The 16,252-nt window shown below is 37.4% G+C and overlaps 1 protein-coding gene across 2 annotated transcripts in view; it reads right to left on the reverse strand.

Annotated features, from left to right (window-relative positions):
• Tars3 (threonyl-tRNA synthetase 3) overlaps nucleotides 1-16,252 on the reverse strand; it is a 74,548-nt gene that overhangs the window by 33,148 nt on the left and 25,148 nt on the right. For both annotated transcript variants that reach the window (XM_048790371.1, XM_015493140.2), the window contains exons 8-10: nucleotides 12,724-12,802; nucleotides 11,453-11,599; nucleotides 10,538-10,636 (exon numbers count right to left, since the gene is read on the reverse strand). In XM_048790371.1, the coding sequence (XP_048646328.1) occupies nucleotides 10,538-10,636; nucleotides 11,453-11,599; nucleotides 12,724-12,802 (325 nt within the window). The remainder of the gene's footprint in view (nucleotides 1-10,537; nucleotides 10,637-11,452; nucleotides 11,600-12,723; nucleotides 12,803-16,252) is intronic.

Below are 16,252 nucleotides of genomic sequence, written 5' to 3' on the forward strand. Positions count from 1 at the left end.
TCAGGCAGCAGGATACGCCCTATTCCCAGCAGGAATAATCTTAAACCTTAAACCTGGAACCTAAACCGGGAACGCCCTAATCCGCCTTGGTCCTTGAGCAAGGTCACCTACATTCAATGTCACTGCAACATGGGGTACGCTGGCAAGGAAATTGTCATACCTACTTGGCTAATGGCTCCCAGCAGAGCGTACTACAGGGATACTGCCACATCGATGTTCATAGCAGCACAATTCACAATAGCTAGACTGTGGAACCAACCCAGATAGCCTTCAATAGATGAATGGATAATAAAAATGTGGCATTTATACACCATGGAGTATTACGCAGCACTAAAAAATGACAAAATCATGGAATTTGCAGGGAAATGGATGGCACTAGAGCAGATTATGCTTAGTGAAGCTAGCCAATCCCTAAAAAACAAATACCAAATGTCTTCTTTGATATAATGAGAGCAACTAAGAACAGAGCAGGGAGGAAGAGCAGGAAGAAAAGATTAACATTAAACAGAGACATGAGGTGGGAGGGAAAGGGAGAGAAAAGGGAAATTGCATGGAAATGGAGGGAGACCCTCATTGTTATACAAAATTACATATAAGAGGTTGTGAGGGGAATGGGAAAATAAACAAGGAGAGAAATGAATTACAGTAGATGGGGTAGAGGGAGAAGATGGGAGGGGAGGGGAGGGGGGATAGTTGAGGATAGGAAAGGTAGCAGAATACAACAGTTACTTATAGGGCATTATGTAAAAATGTGGATGTGTAACCGATGTGATTCTGCAATCTGTATTTGGGGTAAAAATGGGAGTTCATAACCCACTTGAATCTAATGTATGAAATATGATATGTCAAGAGCTTTGTAATGTTTTGAACAACCAATAAAAAAATAGAACATTAAAAAAAAACATAAATTTGCCATATGATTCTGAATTCATACTCCTAAGTACTCAAGTAAAATGTAAACTTTTTAGTTTAATGAGCTTAATTGGCTTTATTTTCTATTCTAAAACCAAGTCAATACTTGAGTCCATGAAAGAATAAGAGCTCTGAAGACCAAAGCAAAGGAAGTTGGTTTTATGGATAGAGAAAGACTGAAAAAAGCAAAAACAAAACAAAAACTGGTCATTTCAAAGTTATTTCCCTTGTAAAGAGGGTACAGGGAGACAGAATAGAAATTAACTCACAAGTTAACATTCAGTTATTTCAGGTTACTTCTCTTAAATATTAAAGCACAGGGAAACTTCATTATTATGCCAATTAAAACTGGCCTTTTTTGGAAATTTGGATGTTATCTCTATGATCCTGATTTCTCTGAAAGTGAGATAAACAGAATAGTTTCAGCTTAGAACTTCAACTCAGTGGCTCCTTTTGATTCTTTAGTCTGGTCTGTGGGGGCCTGGTACAAGAGCTTAGTCCAAAACAATTGCTGTATAATTTTTATTTGGCAGAAGTGAGAACTTATGTGTACCAAAAGACATATACAAGAATGTTAATGACAGCTTCATGTCTAATAGCTACAAACTGGAAACAACCTAAATGTACACCTGAAAATGAATCATTGTGTATATTACATTTATAAAATGGAATATCTAAAAACAACACAAAAAAGATCACATCTATGACAACTTGAATGAATCTCAGAACATGTCAGAAACACAAGAACAAATACCTCATGATTCCATTTAAATGAAGTTAAGGCCAGGTAAAGTTGATCTATGGTAACAGAAGCCAGCATAGGAATAACTTCAGGTGGGAGGAAGGATCATTAGTAGGTATCAGAATTTCTAGACTGGTGACTACTATGTGCCTCCTCCCCACCCTCCTTACCACTCTTTGAATGGAACTATCTACTGCATCCTTTTCCTCTATCATTTTTTAATGCAGGAGAGAAAGGGAGGGAAAGGTGACCAGCAGATAACCTGTATCTGTAGTTCACAGGTCTGAAATGGAGAGGAAAGTACTTGGTGACCAGAGCCCAAGGAACTGCATCTGAGGAGCCTCAACTGCTCCTGAGAAATCTCATCTACACTCAGATCTGATTCAGATGGCATATTACTGGAAAAGAGTGATGTAGCAATCAGATGAGAATTGAAATAATCTGTTATTCAGTAACAGAACACATTAGAAGAGCAGAATTAAGTCTCCTCTAGTCTTTTAGGGTTAAAGAGACACAGAACACCAGCCTGTCAACTGGAAATCTAGAGGACTATGTCCTGGAAACAGGAAAGAAACAGAAGCAGACTAATTCTTACTAAAATAGAAACCCAGTCCTAAGCCAGTTCAATCTCTCTGATTGGTCTGAGTTATCACTCTTCAATCCTGGCAGAGGGTGAATGCTCCAATAGGAAATAACATCATTCCCTATAGTTATTTATATATAATATCTGGCATATAATTTAAGAATTACTAAATGTGGGAAGAAGTAAGACCAAGAGGAAAAAAAAAAAAGATAAATGAGGTGCCTGGAAGTTTCTTTATACATGGGAAAACCAAGTCCTTCATGTAAGTATATCTGGGAATTCAGTGTGCTCAGCCTGTGACTGCTAAAAATTCTCATTCCAAGCCTCGGGGACCTCCTCAATCAGTGCCCTTACCTTAGACTTGCTGTGTATTTAAATGCTTTCACAATTCTACAACCCACACACACAATCAGACCTTGGGCTTGACCATCAGCCATGTCTGTCTTGCATCTATAAAAGGTAAGAGAGCCCTTTAAGGCCACCACTAAGACTTTCCACTTATTCTACCCCTATCTTGAGAGTTCCACATGCCAGGAACTGTGTTGGTTTTCCAGCAAAGACAGCACATCCAAAGCAGCAGCTGTGGTTGGTCATCACCACCCACCAAAATCTCTAATAATCTTCAGTGATACTTTAAACATCTCATTTCCCTGCCCTCTATTCTCCTACTCCTCCCTTGCAATGGCCAGTCCCTGTTGGAAGGTATAGCGGTTGGGTGATGCTGAGTCCACAGAGGTCAGCCTCAGACTCCAGGGGCACAACACAACAGCTAAGGAAGGAAAGCAAGACTAGTGAAGCAAACAGAATAACCAGCACGTTCCATGAGCCCTCTCCTCAGGAAGTTACTGAATTTGAAAGGCTCCTTCAAATGAGAGTTATGGATAATGAAGAAAAAACACAAGGATCAGGAAAGGGATTGAGAATAGGAGAGATGTGAGGGAAGTAGACAGGATGATGATAAAAAGAGGTGCTAAGATATCATTCATAAGAATCTTAGCATCAGCTTGTCGCGGTGCAGATGAAAGCCCTAGCCCTCGTGCGGCGCTCGCTCGGCACAAACAGAAGGCGGCGCAGAACAGAGGCTTTGCTTGCAGGTCACCAGACTGAGCTCTGGATACAGCACAAGGTTACCCCAGGCCTTAAAGGGCTCTCTTACCTTTTATAGATGCAAGACAGACATGGCTGATGGTCAAGCCCAAGGTCTGATTGTGTGTGTGGGTTGCAGAATTGTGAAAGCATTTAAATACACACCCCCACCTCACCAAACTAACAGAGGGAAACCATCTTGGAAAACCTTTCTCTCCATCTATCAGTGGGCGTGGCTACGAGCGCAGTTCTGCGGCTGATCAGGTACCCAGTTTCCAACTCCCCCACCCCCAGATGTGATAACTCAAAAATTTTCTCACAAGTTTTTGGGGGACGTAGCTATCAACAAGGAACATCAACTGTACAGGTGCCTGGTCTTCAACTCAGAGACTAAGAGTAGGGAGGCTCCAGTAGAAGCTCAATCCCTCTTACAATGGCTACCTCCATCATCCTGAGCACAGAGACTCAAGAATAGGAATAGACAACTCCACCTACTGCAAGAAAAGAAAACAGAGTTCTGAGACCTTTTTTTTTCGTTCTTTCTTTTCTTTTCTCACTCTTCTCATCAAATCTCCTCTACCCTTCCCCCTCTGGTCCTCACAACCTCAACATATGTGAATCCAAGAACTTTGCATGAAATTAGACTTTAAGAACTGAATCACCAGAATAATATAATATAGAGGAATTGCATAGGCCCCACCTCACCACCCCCCTTATTTTTTTCTTATTTTCTTTCTCCCTCTCTTTTTTCTTTCCTTGTTATTTTTTCTCTTTTCTTCTTTTTTTTTCTTTTTTCTTCCTCCCTATATCCCACTTTCAATCTCCTATTTTTTACTATTTATACATAGGGTAATTTTCTAAATACAGATAAGGAGTTTGAAGTTGTACATTCTTCTGTAAATTACCCCTGCCTATTCATTAGAGTTCACCTCTAAAGTTGCTAAGTTAGAGTAATCCCATACCCTCACTCCTCTCCTCCTTAACATTATGTCCTACGCCTGACCCTCAATTCTCTATACGCCACCAGAAATGGTATGCCTTTTATGAAACTAATGACTATATTCTAAATAATAATTGAAGCCAACATCTGTAGACATAGAGTCTAACTATAAATGTATTAATAATGAAAACTTGCTCATAGATGATGTATTATTGATATTGGGAACTGTTAACATTGTTTTTCTCTACAAAAGAGGGATTTTGGACCTATATAAGAGCAATATAAATATATAGGGGGAAAAATATTAACACAACAGTCACACAGAGCTGGAAAGAAATGTGAGCAATATGAAAAGACAAGGAAAGAAAGGACCACAAACAATGCAGGACAAGTCAACATTAGAAGAGGTAACATCCACAGCAGAAGGAATGTCAGATAAAGATTTCAGGATATACATGGTTCAGATGATCTGGAGTCTTAAGGAAGACATTAGACAGCAAATGCAGACAATGAAAGTTAACTTTGACAATGAATTACATAAACAAATCCAAGAAGCAAGAGAGCAACTCTACAGGGAGATAGAGGTTATACAAAAAAAAAAAAAACAGAAATCCTAGAAATGAAATTATAAACCAAATTCAAAACTCAAATGAGAGTATCATCAGTAAAGTAGACCAATTAAAAGTCAGAACATTAGACAACAAAGATAAAATATATCATCGCAAAAAGAGCCTAAACAACTCAGAAAAGCTGATAAGAAAACATGAGCAGAACACCCAAGAAATCTGGGATACCATAAAAACACCAAATTTAAGAGTTATTGGGATAGAGGAAAGAATAGAGGTCCAAACCAAAGGAATGAACAATCTGTTCAATGGAATAATTTTAGAAAACTTTCCAGACATGAAGAATGAAATGGAAATCCAAATCCTAGAAGCCTACAGGATACTGAATATACAAAACCACAAGAGACCCACGCGAAGACACATTATAATGAAAATGTCCAACATACAGAACAAGGAGAGAATTTTAAAAACTACAAGAGAAAGGAGGCAGAGTACATTTAGGGGTAAACCAATTAGGTTAACGGCTGATTTTTCATCACAGACGCTGAAAGCTAGAAGATCCTGGAACAATGTATTTCAAACGCTGAAAGATAATGGGTTCTAACCAAGAATCTTGTATCCAGCAAAATTAAGCTTCAGGTTTGACAATGAAATAAAAACCTTCCATGATAAACAAAAGTTAAAAGAATTCACAGCTAGAAAACTGGCTCTGCAAAGCATCTTGGGCAAAATATTACACGAAGAGGAAATGAAAAACAACGAAAATCAACAGTGGGAAGTAGTACAGTAAGGAGAAAAACTAATCAAAGAAGAAAAACAAATCAAGTTAAATAACAAAAATAAACAAACATGGCTGGAAGTACAAACCATATCTCAATAGTAACCCTAAATGTTAATGGCTTAAACCCAATCAAAAGACATAGGCTAGTAGACTGGATTTAAAAAAAAAAGATCCAACAATATGCTGCCTACAGGAGACTCATCTGATAGGAAAAGACATATACAGACAGAGGGTGAAAGTTTGGGAAAAATCATACCACTCACATGGACCTCGGAAGCAAGCAGGGGTGTCCATTCTGATATCAAATAAAATAGACTTCAAGCCAAAATTAATCAAAAGGGATAAAGAAGGACACTACATACTGCTAAAGGGAACCATTCACCAACAAGACATAACAATCATTAATATATATGCCCCAAACAATGGTGCAGCTATGTTCATCAACAAACTCTTCTCAAGTTCAAGAGACAAATAGACCACAACACAATAATCATGGGTGATTTTAACATACTTCTTTCACCAGTGGACAGATCTTTCAAACAAAAGTTGAATAAAGAAACTATAGATCTCAATAACACAATTAATAACTTAGACTTAATTGACATATATAGAATGTATCAACCAAAATCAAACGGATACACTTTTTTCTCAGCAGCACAGGAATCCTTCTCAAAAATAGACCATATATTATGCCATATGGCAACTCTTAGCAAATATAAAGGAGTAGAGATATTACCATGAATTTTATCCAATCATAATGGAATGAAATTGGAAATCAATGATAAAATAAGGAAGAAAAATTCCTACATCACTTGGAGAATGAACAATATGCTACTGAATGAACAATGGGTTACAGAAGACATCAAGGAGGAAATTAAAAAATTCTTAGAGAAAAATGAAAACACAGACACAACATATCGAAATCTATGGTGACACTATGAAAGCAGTAGTAAGAGGAAAATTCATTGCATGGAGTTCATTCCTCAAAAAAAGAAAGAGCCAACAATAAATGATCTCACACTACATCTCAAAGCCCTAGAAAAAGAAGAGCAAATCAGCAGCAAATGCAGTAGAAGGCAAGAAATAACCAAAATCAGAGCTGAAATCAATGAAATTGAAATAAAAGAAAAAATTGAAAAAACTAAAAGTTGATTCTTTGAAAAAATAAATAAGATTGACAGACTCTTAGCCATGCTAACGAAGAGAAGAAGAGAGAGAACCCAAATCACTAGAATGCGAGATGAAGAAGGCAATATTACAACAGACACTACAGAAATACAAAAGATAATTAGAAATTATTTTGAAACTTTATATTCCAATAAAATTGAAGATAGTAAAGGCATCGATAAATTCCTTAAGTCATATGATCTGCCCAGATTGAGTCAGGAAGATATACACAACTTAAACAGACCAATATCGGGGCTGGAGATGTGGCTCAAGCGGTAGCGCACTCGCCTGGCATGCGTGCGGCCCGGGTTCGATCCTCAGCACCACAAACAAACAAAGATGTTGTGTCTGCCGAAAACTAAAAAAATAAATATTAAAAAATTCTCTCTCTCTCTCTTCTCTCTCTCAAAAAAAAAAAAAGCCTGTATCTTTAAAAAAAAAAAAAGGAAAAACAGACCAATATCATGTGAAGAAATAGAAGAAGCAATCAAAAGATTACCAACCAAGAAAAGCCCAGGACCGGACGGATATACTGCAGAGTTTTACAAGACCTTTAAAGAAGAACTAATACCAATACTCTTCAAACTATTTCAGGAAATAGAAAAAGAGGGCACACCTAGCAGATCCAAAAAGTTCTACCAAGAAACTTCTAGAACTAGTAAATGAATTCAGCAAAGTGGCAGGATATAAAATCAACACCCATAAATCAAAGCATTCCTGTATATCAGTGACAAATCCTCTGAAATGGAAATGAGGAAAACTACCCCATTCACAATATCCTCAAAAAAAAAATAAAATACTTGGGAATCAACTTAACAAAAGAGGTGAAAGATCTATACAATGAAAACTATAGAACCCTAAAGAGAGAAATAGAAGAAGACCTTAGAAGATGTAAAGATATACCTTGCTCATGGATAGGCAGAATTAATATTATTAAAATGGCCACATTACCAAAAGCACTCTACAATGTGATTCCAATCAAAATCCCAATGGCATTCCTCACAGAAATAGAAAAAGCAATTATGAAATTCATCTGGAAAAATAAGAGACCCAGAATAGCTAAAGCAATTCTAAGCAGGAAGAGAGAAACAGGTGGTATAGCTATACCAGACCTTAAACTATACTACAGAGCAATAGTAACAAAAACAGCATGGTACTGGCACCAAAACAGGCTGGTAGACCAATGGTACAGAATAGAGGACACAGAGACCAACCCACAAAATTACAACTACCTTATATTAGACAAAGGTGCTAAAAGCATGCAATGGAGAAAGGATAGCATCTTCAACAAATGGTGCTGGGAAAACTGGAAATCCATATGCAACAAAATGAAATTGAATCCCTATCTCTCACCATGCAAAAAAGTTAACTCAAAATGGATCAAGGATCTAGGAATCAAACCAGAGACTCTGCATCTAATAGAAGAAAAAGTTGGCCCTAATCTCCATCACATGGGGTTAGGCCCCATGTTCCTTAATAAGATGCCTATAGCACAAGAATTAAAACCAAGAATCAACAAATGGGACAAATTCAAACTAAAAAGTTTTTTTCTCAGCAAGAGAAATAATATGTGAGGTGAATAGGGAGCCTACATCCTGGGAACAAATTTTTACCCCTCACACATCAGATAGAGCTCGAATCTCTAGGATATACAAAGAACTCAAAAAGTTAAACAACAAAAAAGACAAATAACCCAATTAACAAATGGGCCAAGGACCTGAACAGACACTTCTCAGAAGAGGATATACAATAAATCAACAAATACATGAAAAAATGCTCACCATCGCTAGCAATCAGAGAAATGCAAATTAAAACTACTCTAAGATACCATCTCACTCCAGTAAGAATGGCAGCCATTATGAAGTCAAATAACAACAAGTGCTGGTGAGGATGCGGGAAAAAGGTACACTCATACATTGCTGGTGGGACTGCAAATTGGTGCAGCCAATTTGGAAAGCAGTGTGGAGATTCCTTGGAAAACTGGGAATGGAACCACCATTTGACCCAGCTATTCTATTCCTCTTCTCAGACTATACTCAAAAGACCTAAAAACGGCATACTACAGGGACACAGCCACATCAATGTTTATAGCAGCACAATTCACAATAGCTAGACTGTGGAGCCAACCTATATGCCCTTCAAGGAATGAATGGATAAAAAAAATGTGGCATTTATACACAATGGAATATTACTGAGCACTAAAAAATAATAAGATCATGGCATTTGCAGGGAAATGGATGGCATTAGAGCAGATTATGCTAAGTGAAGTTAGCCAATCCCAAAAAAACAAATGCCGAATGTCTTCTCTGATATAAGGGAGGTGACTCAAAATGGGGTAGGGAGGAAGAGCATGAGAAGAAAAGTACCTCTAGATAGGGAAGAGAGGTGGGAGGGAAAAGGAGGGAGAATGGGAATTGCATGGAAGAGGGAAGGAGACCCCCTTTGTTATACAGAATACAGGTATGATTATGTGAGGGGAAAAAACAAAAGAAGAAGTGGGTCACATTAGATTGGGTAGACAGAAGTGATGGGAGGGGAGGGGAGGGGAAGTGGGGAATGGAAAGACAGCAGAATAAAATAGACATTATTATTGCTGTGGGTATATACGTGACTGCATGACTAATGTAATTCTGCAACCTGTACATCAGAAAAATGAGAAATTATATCCCATCTGATTCAAATGTATGATATGTCAAGATCATTGCACTGTCCTGTGTAACTAATTAAAACAAATAAAAAAATCTGTTTAGACAGTTTAAAAACAAAAAGAATCTTAGCGTCAAGTTAATTCTGGAGGGGCCCAAATCTGCAAAAAAACAAACACACACTCCTGAGCAACTACCTGAAGCATACAGAATATGCTGCAAGAGGTTTTTGTGATTTTTAAGAGACTGTCTTAGGGTAAATTAGTGATAGGCACATAGAAATGAATTAATTAAAAATTTTAGGTACAATTGTATTATTTAATGACAGGGTTACAGTCTGAGAAATGCTATTTCTTTGTAAGGAAATCACAGAGGACACTGACACAAACTAAGATAGCTCCAATATAATCTTATTGCACCGTAACTGTCCATTGTATTATGGCAATATAATCTTACAGAATCATCATCACATAGTCTGTCACTGATTCAAACATTGTCATGCAGTGCATCATTCTAACTTTTAGTTATAAGATAAATAAGTCATGTGAAAATGAAAGGGTAATCCTAGTAGACCATATGAATCACCTCTGAACAAAATCCCTACAGTCCTAATTATGCAAATACTAACGACTTTCCAATCTATGAACTTGTGTTATTATAAGGTAGGTATTTTACAGAATTTTTTTTTTTTTTACCCTTTCCTCTAAGGCTGTCAAACAACCAGTGGCCAACAGAGGCCACCTTTTGAGAAGCAATGCTTTCCACTTTAGCATTTTGTGCCAGAGAGGAATACTTTCCCCTTCCTTCTTTCACAGGGAAATCCATACCTGGTCTAATGCTTATCTTAAAGTTCTACAGATTTATATGATAAACATTTCATGAAATCAAACAGCATTTAGAGAAAACAAAAATCAGCTACATATTTTTATTAGAAGACACAATCTATTATTTCTCTTTTAAGTTCAAAAATTTTTATAATTATTACTGAAATAAAATTAATGGAAATAATTTAAATATAAGAGAAAACAGTAAAATGTAAATTAAATAAGAGAGAAAATAGTACAATGTAAAATGTAGTTGAACAAAAATAAAACATTTTAAAAATTTAAACTTACTCGTATGAAATCCATAAGTGTATTATAAATGAAGGCTCCTCGGGGAAGGAAAAAACAGCTTCCAGGACTCAGATCGTGAAAAAAGAAAAGTTCCTGTTCCTAGATTAAAATAATAATTGCATTTCAAATTTCATCTTTTGTCAAATAATATTCATCACATACACATGATATGCTAACAATAAATCATACTCAGTTATCTTCCCATATTCTAATAATAGGCATTCCAAAGACTCTCAGTACTTATCCCTAACCATCCATAATACCACATGTAAAATGACAATTCGTTCTTATGATTACTTAGTCTTTAATTTGGCTTTTCTGTCATCTTTCTCACTTAATGATAATTTTTTACTTGGCTTTAAAAAAGACCAGAACATTCCACCACAGGAGGTGTGCTTCAAGTGATGATGGTCATTCTTTCTCATGGCTTTCAGCTACCCCTGCATCTGTCCTCACATCAACCTGCAAGGTTACCCCAGACAAGGACAGGCAGGGAGCTTCATAAGTGAATACCTTGCCCATCACAACAAAGCTAATAAGTGGCAGGATTGAGATTAACAATCCAGGTCTACCGGCTTTCAAATCTCATCCTTCTTTCTACACCCATCCTTGACTCCTAAATACAATGAATGCAGTCTATGGAGTGTACACAATTTTAAAAAATAATTTCATGATAAAAATAAGAGAACAGTATAATTTTTAAAATCTAATAAAAGATACAGGGAGGAAAGAGGTTAGAAGGTATTTGGGGTATTAATATGAAAAAACTCAACAACAGGCAATGAATGCCAGCAAAACAGAAGGCAGAAAATAGGACAGTGAAATATAATTTTTTAAATTTAGTTTTATGAGATGTAAACTCAAGGCAACAAAGGAATGTTTGTGTCTTAGTACTGATGAGGATGGGGGGCATACCTTCCCAATTTTCCTATGATCACGATTCTTGGCTTCCTCTTGGAACTTTTCCCAGGTTTTCATCATTTTGTTATCAGGAAAGGATATCCCATAGATCCTCTGCAACGTTTCCATTTCAGGATTTCCCTCCCAGTATGTTGAGGAATTCTAAACACCAAATAAACACCAAATAAGATTTTGGTAAACACATCAAACATTTGGTTACAAATAAAATCACTCTAAGATAGTACATAATTTTCCACCATAACATCCACAATGCTTATAGATTTTTTTTTTGGTAATATTGGGAAGAATCTGAAATTGATTCTAATTAAACTATCCCATCCCAAATGATAGCACTAATCAGTAAATGACATAAAGAGTCTGTTGTGGATTCTAGGAATCAAAGTGACAGGAAGCTGGATGGTGGGAAAGTTGAACAGCAACTGCAATCACCAAGAGGGGAGCAGAAGAGACAGGAGGTCCAGGGAAGGGCATCTTAGCCTCACTGATGTAGCGCAGGGATTAAGAGCTTTAAAAGGTAAAGCTATCATGCAGTCCTGTATTTCACCTGTGAGGAAAACAAGACCCAGAAAGGTTGGGACTTCAGAGTCACTCCCACACCTCTGATTCCACATCACACCATCACATTCCCTGGTTCTCCTTTTCCTACAGCATGTTATTCTCACATGCAAACAAATGTTCTTATTCACTTTGGGTGATTCAAGAAAACCACAATGCAGTTTGTCCCTCAGTATCTGCAGGGGGTTCCAGGACCTCCCATGGATACTGAAATCCAAGGATGTTCAAGTCCCTAATAAAATTGGTTTACAATTGGCATAAAAGCTATGTGTATACTTTAAATCATCTTCCTGCATACTTTGAAGCAAAGCAAATTCTATGCAAATTGTTGTTAGATTGTATTATTTAGGAAATAATGACCAAAAAAAATCTGTACATGCTCAGTATAGAAGCAATTTTTTTCCAAATATTTTCATTCTGCAGTTGATTAAATCCACAACTGTGATACTTGTGGAGATAGTGCTGCATCTGTAACAGTATTTTAAAATATCATATAAAAAAGAAATGCATTAGAATACTTTACATAAAGTTAAATTATACATAAGCTATATGTAGTGGTCTAAATATCAAAATTCTAAAATATATTAGGCAAATAAGAATGAAATATTTAAAATATTATGATGTTCAGGCTAGAAAAGATATGAGTGAAATCTATTATCTAGTTCAACTTAAGTTTGCTGTGTTTATAAATTAAAATAATCAATCCTTACCTTGAAAATTTTTATGGTTGTAATTTTTCCAGTGTGTCTTACATGGGGGCCTTTACAAAGATCAATTAGTGGACCACACCTATAATGAAACATTTAGGACATGCTCAGACAGTTATAGCTTTTTATTTTTCTTTCTTTCTCTCTCTCTCTCTCTTTTGTTTTTGTTTTTGGTACCAAGGATTGAACTCAGGGGCACTCAACCACTGAGCCATATCCCCAGCTCTATTTTGTATTTATTTATTTATTGTTAATTAATTAATTAATTAATTTTAAACTTTTTTTTAAAAGAGAGAGACAGAGAGATGAGAGAGAGAGAGAGAGAGAGAGAGAGAGAGAGAGAATTTTAATATTTATTTATTTTTTCTACTTCTCCGCAGACACAACATCTTTGTATGTGGTGCTGAGGATCGAACCCGGGCCGCACACATGCCAGGCAAGCGTGCTACCGCTTGAGCCACATGCCCAGCCCCTAATTAATTTTAATTAGGTATACATGACAGCAGAATGCAGTTTGAGTCATTGTACACAATTTCAGCACAGTTTTTCATTTCTCTGGTTGTACATGATGTAGCGTTGCACCATATGTGCAGTCATACATGTGCCTAGGGTAATGATGTCCATCTCATTCCACCATCTTTCCTGCCCCGATCCCCTCTCTTCTCCCCTCTCTCCCCTTTGCCTAATCACACTTCCTTCATTTTTCCCATGCCTTCCCCACCATTATGGATCAGCATCCACTTATCAGAGACAACATTCAGCCTTTGGTTTTTGGGGATTGGCTTACTTTACTTAGCATGATATTCTCCAACTCCGCCCATTTACCTGCAAATGCCATAATTTTATTCTCTTTTAATGCTGAGTAATATTCCATTGTGTATATATACTACAGTTTCTTTATCCGTTAATCTATTGAAGGGCATCTAGGTTGCTTCCATAGTTTAGCTATTGTGAATTGAGCTATAAACATTGATGTGGCTGTATCACTGTAATATGCTGATTTTAAGTCCTTTGGGGGTAGACCAGGGAGTAGGATAGCTGGATTAAATGGTGGTTCCATTACAAGTTTTCTAAGGAATCTCTATACTGCTTTCCAGATTGGTTGTACCAATTTGCAGTCCCACCAACAATGTATGAGTGTGCCATGTCCCCCACATCCTCACCAACATTTATTGTTGTCTGTATTCTTAAAAACTGCCATTCTGACTGGCTTGAGATGAAATCTTAGAGTAGCTGTGATTTGCACTTCTTTTATTACTAGAGATGTTGAACATTTTTTCATATATTTGTTGATTGAATGTATATCTTCTTCTGAGAAGTATCTGTTCAGCTCCTTAGCCCATTTACTGATTGGGTTTTTTTTTTTTTTTGATGTTAAGTTTTTTGAGTTCTTTATATATCCTAGAGATTAGCGCTCTATCTGACAAGCATGTGGCAAAAGTTTGTTCCCAAATGTAGGCTCTCTTTTCATCTCAATGTTTGTTTCTTTTGCTGAGAAGAAGCTTTTAGTTTGAGTCCATCACATTCATTAATTCTTTGATTTTATTTCTTGCGCTTTAGAAGTCTTGCTAAGGAAGTCGGGGCCTTATCAGACATGATGAAGATTGGGTCTACTTTTTCCTCTATTAGGCATAGGGTCTCTGGACTAATTCCTAGGTCTTTGATCCACTTTGAGTTGAGTCTGTGCATGGTGAAACATAGGGGTTTAGTTTCATTTGCTGCATATGGAATTCTAGTTTTCCCAGTACCATTTGTTGAAGAGGCTTCATTTCTCCAATTTATGTTTTTGGTGCCTTTGTCTAGAATGAGATAACTGTATTTATATAGGTTTTTCTCTGTGTCTTCTATTCTGTATCCATTGGTCTACATGTCTATTTTGGTGCCAATATCATGCCGTTTTTGTTACTATAGCTTTGTAATGTAGTTTAAGGTCTGGTATTATGATGCCTCCTGCTTCACTCTTCTTGCTAAGGATTGCTTTGGCTATTCTGGATCTCTTATTTTTCCAAATGAATTTCATTATTGCTTTTTCTATTTCTATAAGGAATGATGATGGGATTTTCCCTATTTTATATTTTATTTATTTAGAGACAGGGTCTCAGGATTGCTTAGTACCTCACTTTTGCTGAGGCTGGCTTTTAACTCGCTTTGAAATTGCAATCCTCCTGGGGCTGGGGATGTGGCTCAAGCGGTAGTGCGCTCGCCTGGCATGCACGGGTCGCTGGGTTCGATCCTCAGCACCACATTAAAAAAAAAAAAAAGATGTGTCCACCAAAAACTAAAAAATAAAAATAAAAAAATTAAAAAAAAAGAAATTGCAATCCTCCTGACTTAGCCTCCCAAGCCACTGGGATTACAGGTGCACACCACTGCACCCAGCCAGTTCTAGCTTTTCTTCTAAAAAAATATTTTTAGTTGTAGATGGACAAAGTACCTTTATTTAACTTATTTATTTTTATGTGGTGCTGAAGATAGAACCCAGTGCCTCACATTTGTGAGGCAAGCTATAACCCCAGCCCCAGTTGTATCTTCTTGAGTGAAAGATTTTACTTACTTATAAGTGTTGGAGCAATTTTTGATTTAGGCTTAGGGAAAGAGCTAACTCATCCAGTCTCAGATCCCAGTATGCCCTCTTTTGCTCAAATTCAGTGGTTTTCTTCCCTTATTCTTTCTTATTTATTTTTTTCTGTGATACCAAGAACAGAATCTAGGGCCTTGTGAATGAAAGGCAAGTGTTACACCAATAAGACATACCTCTACACCTTGCTCAAATATAAAAGCCACAGAATAACTTCTGAAAGAAAGTTCAAAAGATCCTCCCTCCCTCCATCCCTCCCTCCCTCCTTCCTTCCTTCCTTCCTTTCCCATCCTGGGGAGAAAACCCAGGGGCACTTTACCACTGAGCTACATCCCTAGCCTATTCTATTCTATTCTGAGAGAGAGAGAGTCTTAATTGCTGAAGCTGACTTTGAATTTGCAGTTCTCTGCCTCTGCCTTGAAAATCACTGGTATTATAAGTGTGTACCAGCTCACCCAGCCAGAGATGCCACTGTCAACTGCCACAACCCAAAGCTCTCAAATATCTCTCTTTAACATAAAATCAGACATTTTCCTGCTCTATACTAATCTTCAGGACTGAAATCATCTGAAATTTATTTACACCACATTAACTTAATATTATACTTTAAAAATAAATGTTAACAGCGCTGCAGTTTCTGCCAGCCGTGCAAGCACCGTACTCAGGGCTGAATTCTGGGTTCGAGACAGGGGAAAGGAAGCGGTCCATCTCGGTTCTCCACACCGGTCAGACCACAGAGGAGGCCAGCAGCCACCATGATGGTAAACTGACGTCACCTTCCCTGTTTTAGACTGACCGCAGCTCATTCAGCCATAGATCAGGTAATTTCAGGCTGCAATTCACCTGTGGCTTGCAGACAGATTGCTAGGGTTCAGCGCCTGGGTGCTTCTTAGAACCTGAGCTTATCGGAGCGAACACCGAGCGCGGGGCGGCCGAGTTCCGGCTCCCGGAACC

The sequence above is a fragment of the Marmota marmota genome, unplaced genomic scaffold (genome assembly GCF_001458135.2).
Source record: "Marmota marmota marmota unplaced genomic scaffold, marMar, whole genome shotgun sequence".
Taxonomy (NCBI): Eukaryota; Metazoa; Chordata; class Mammalia; order Rodentia; family Sciuridae; genus Marmota; species Marmota marmota.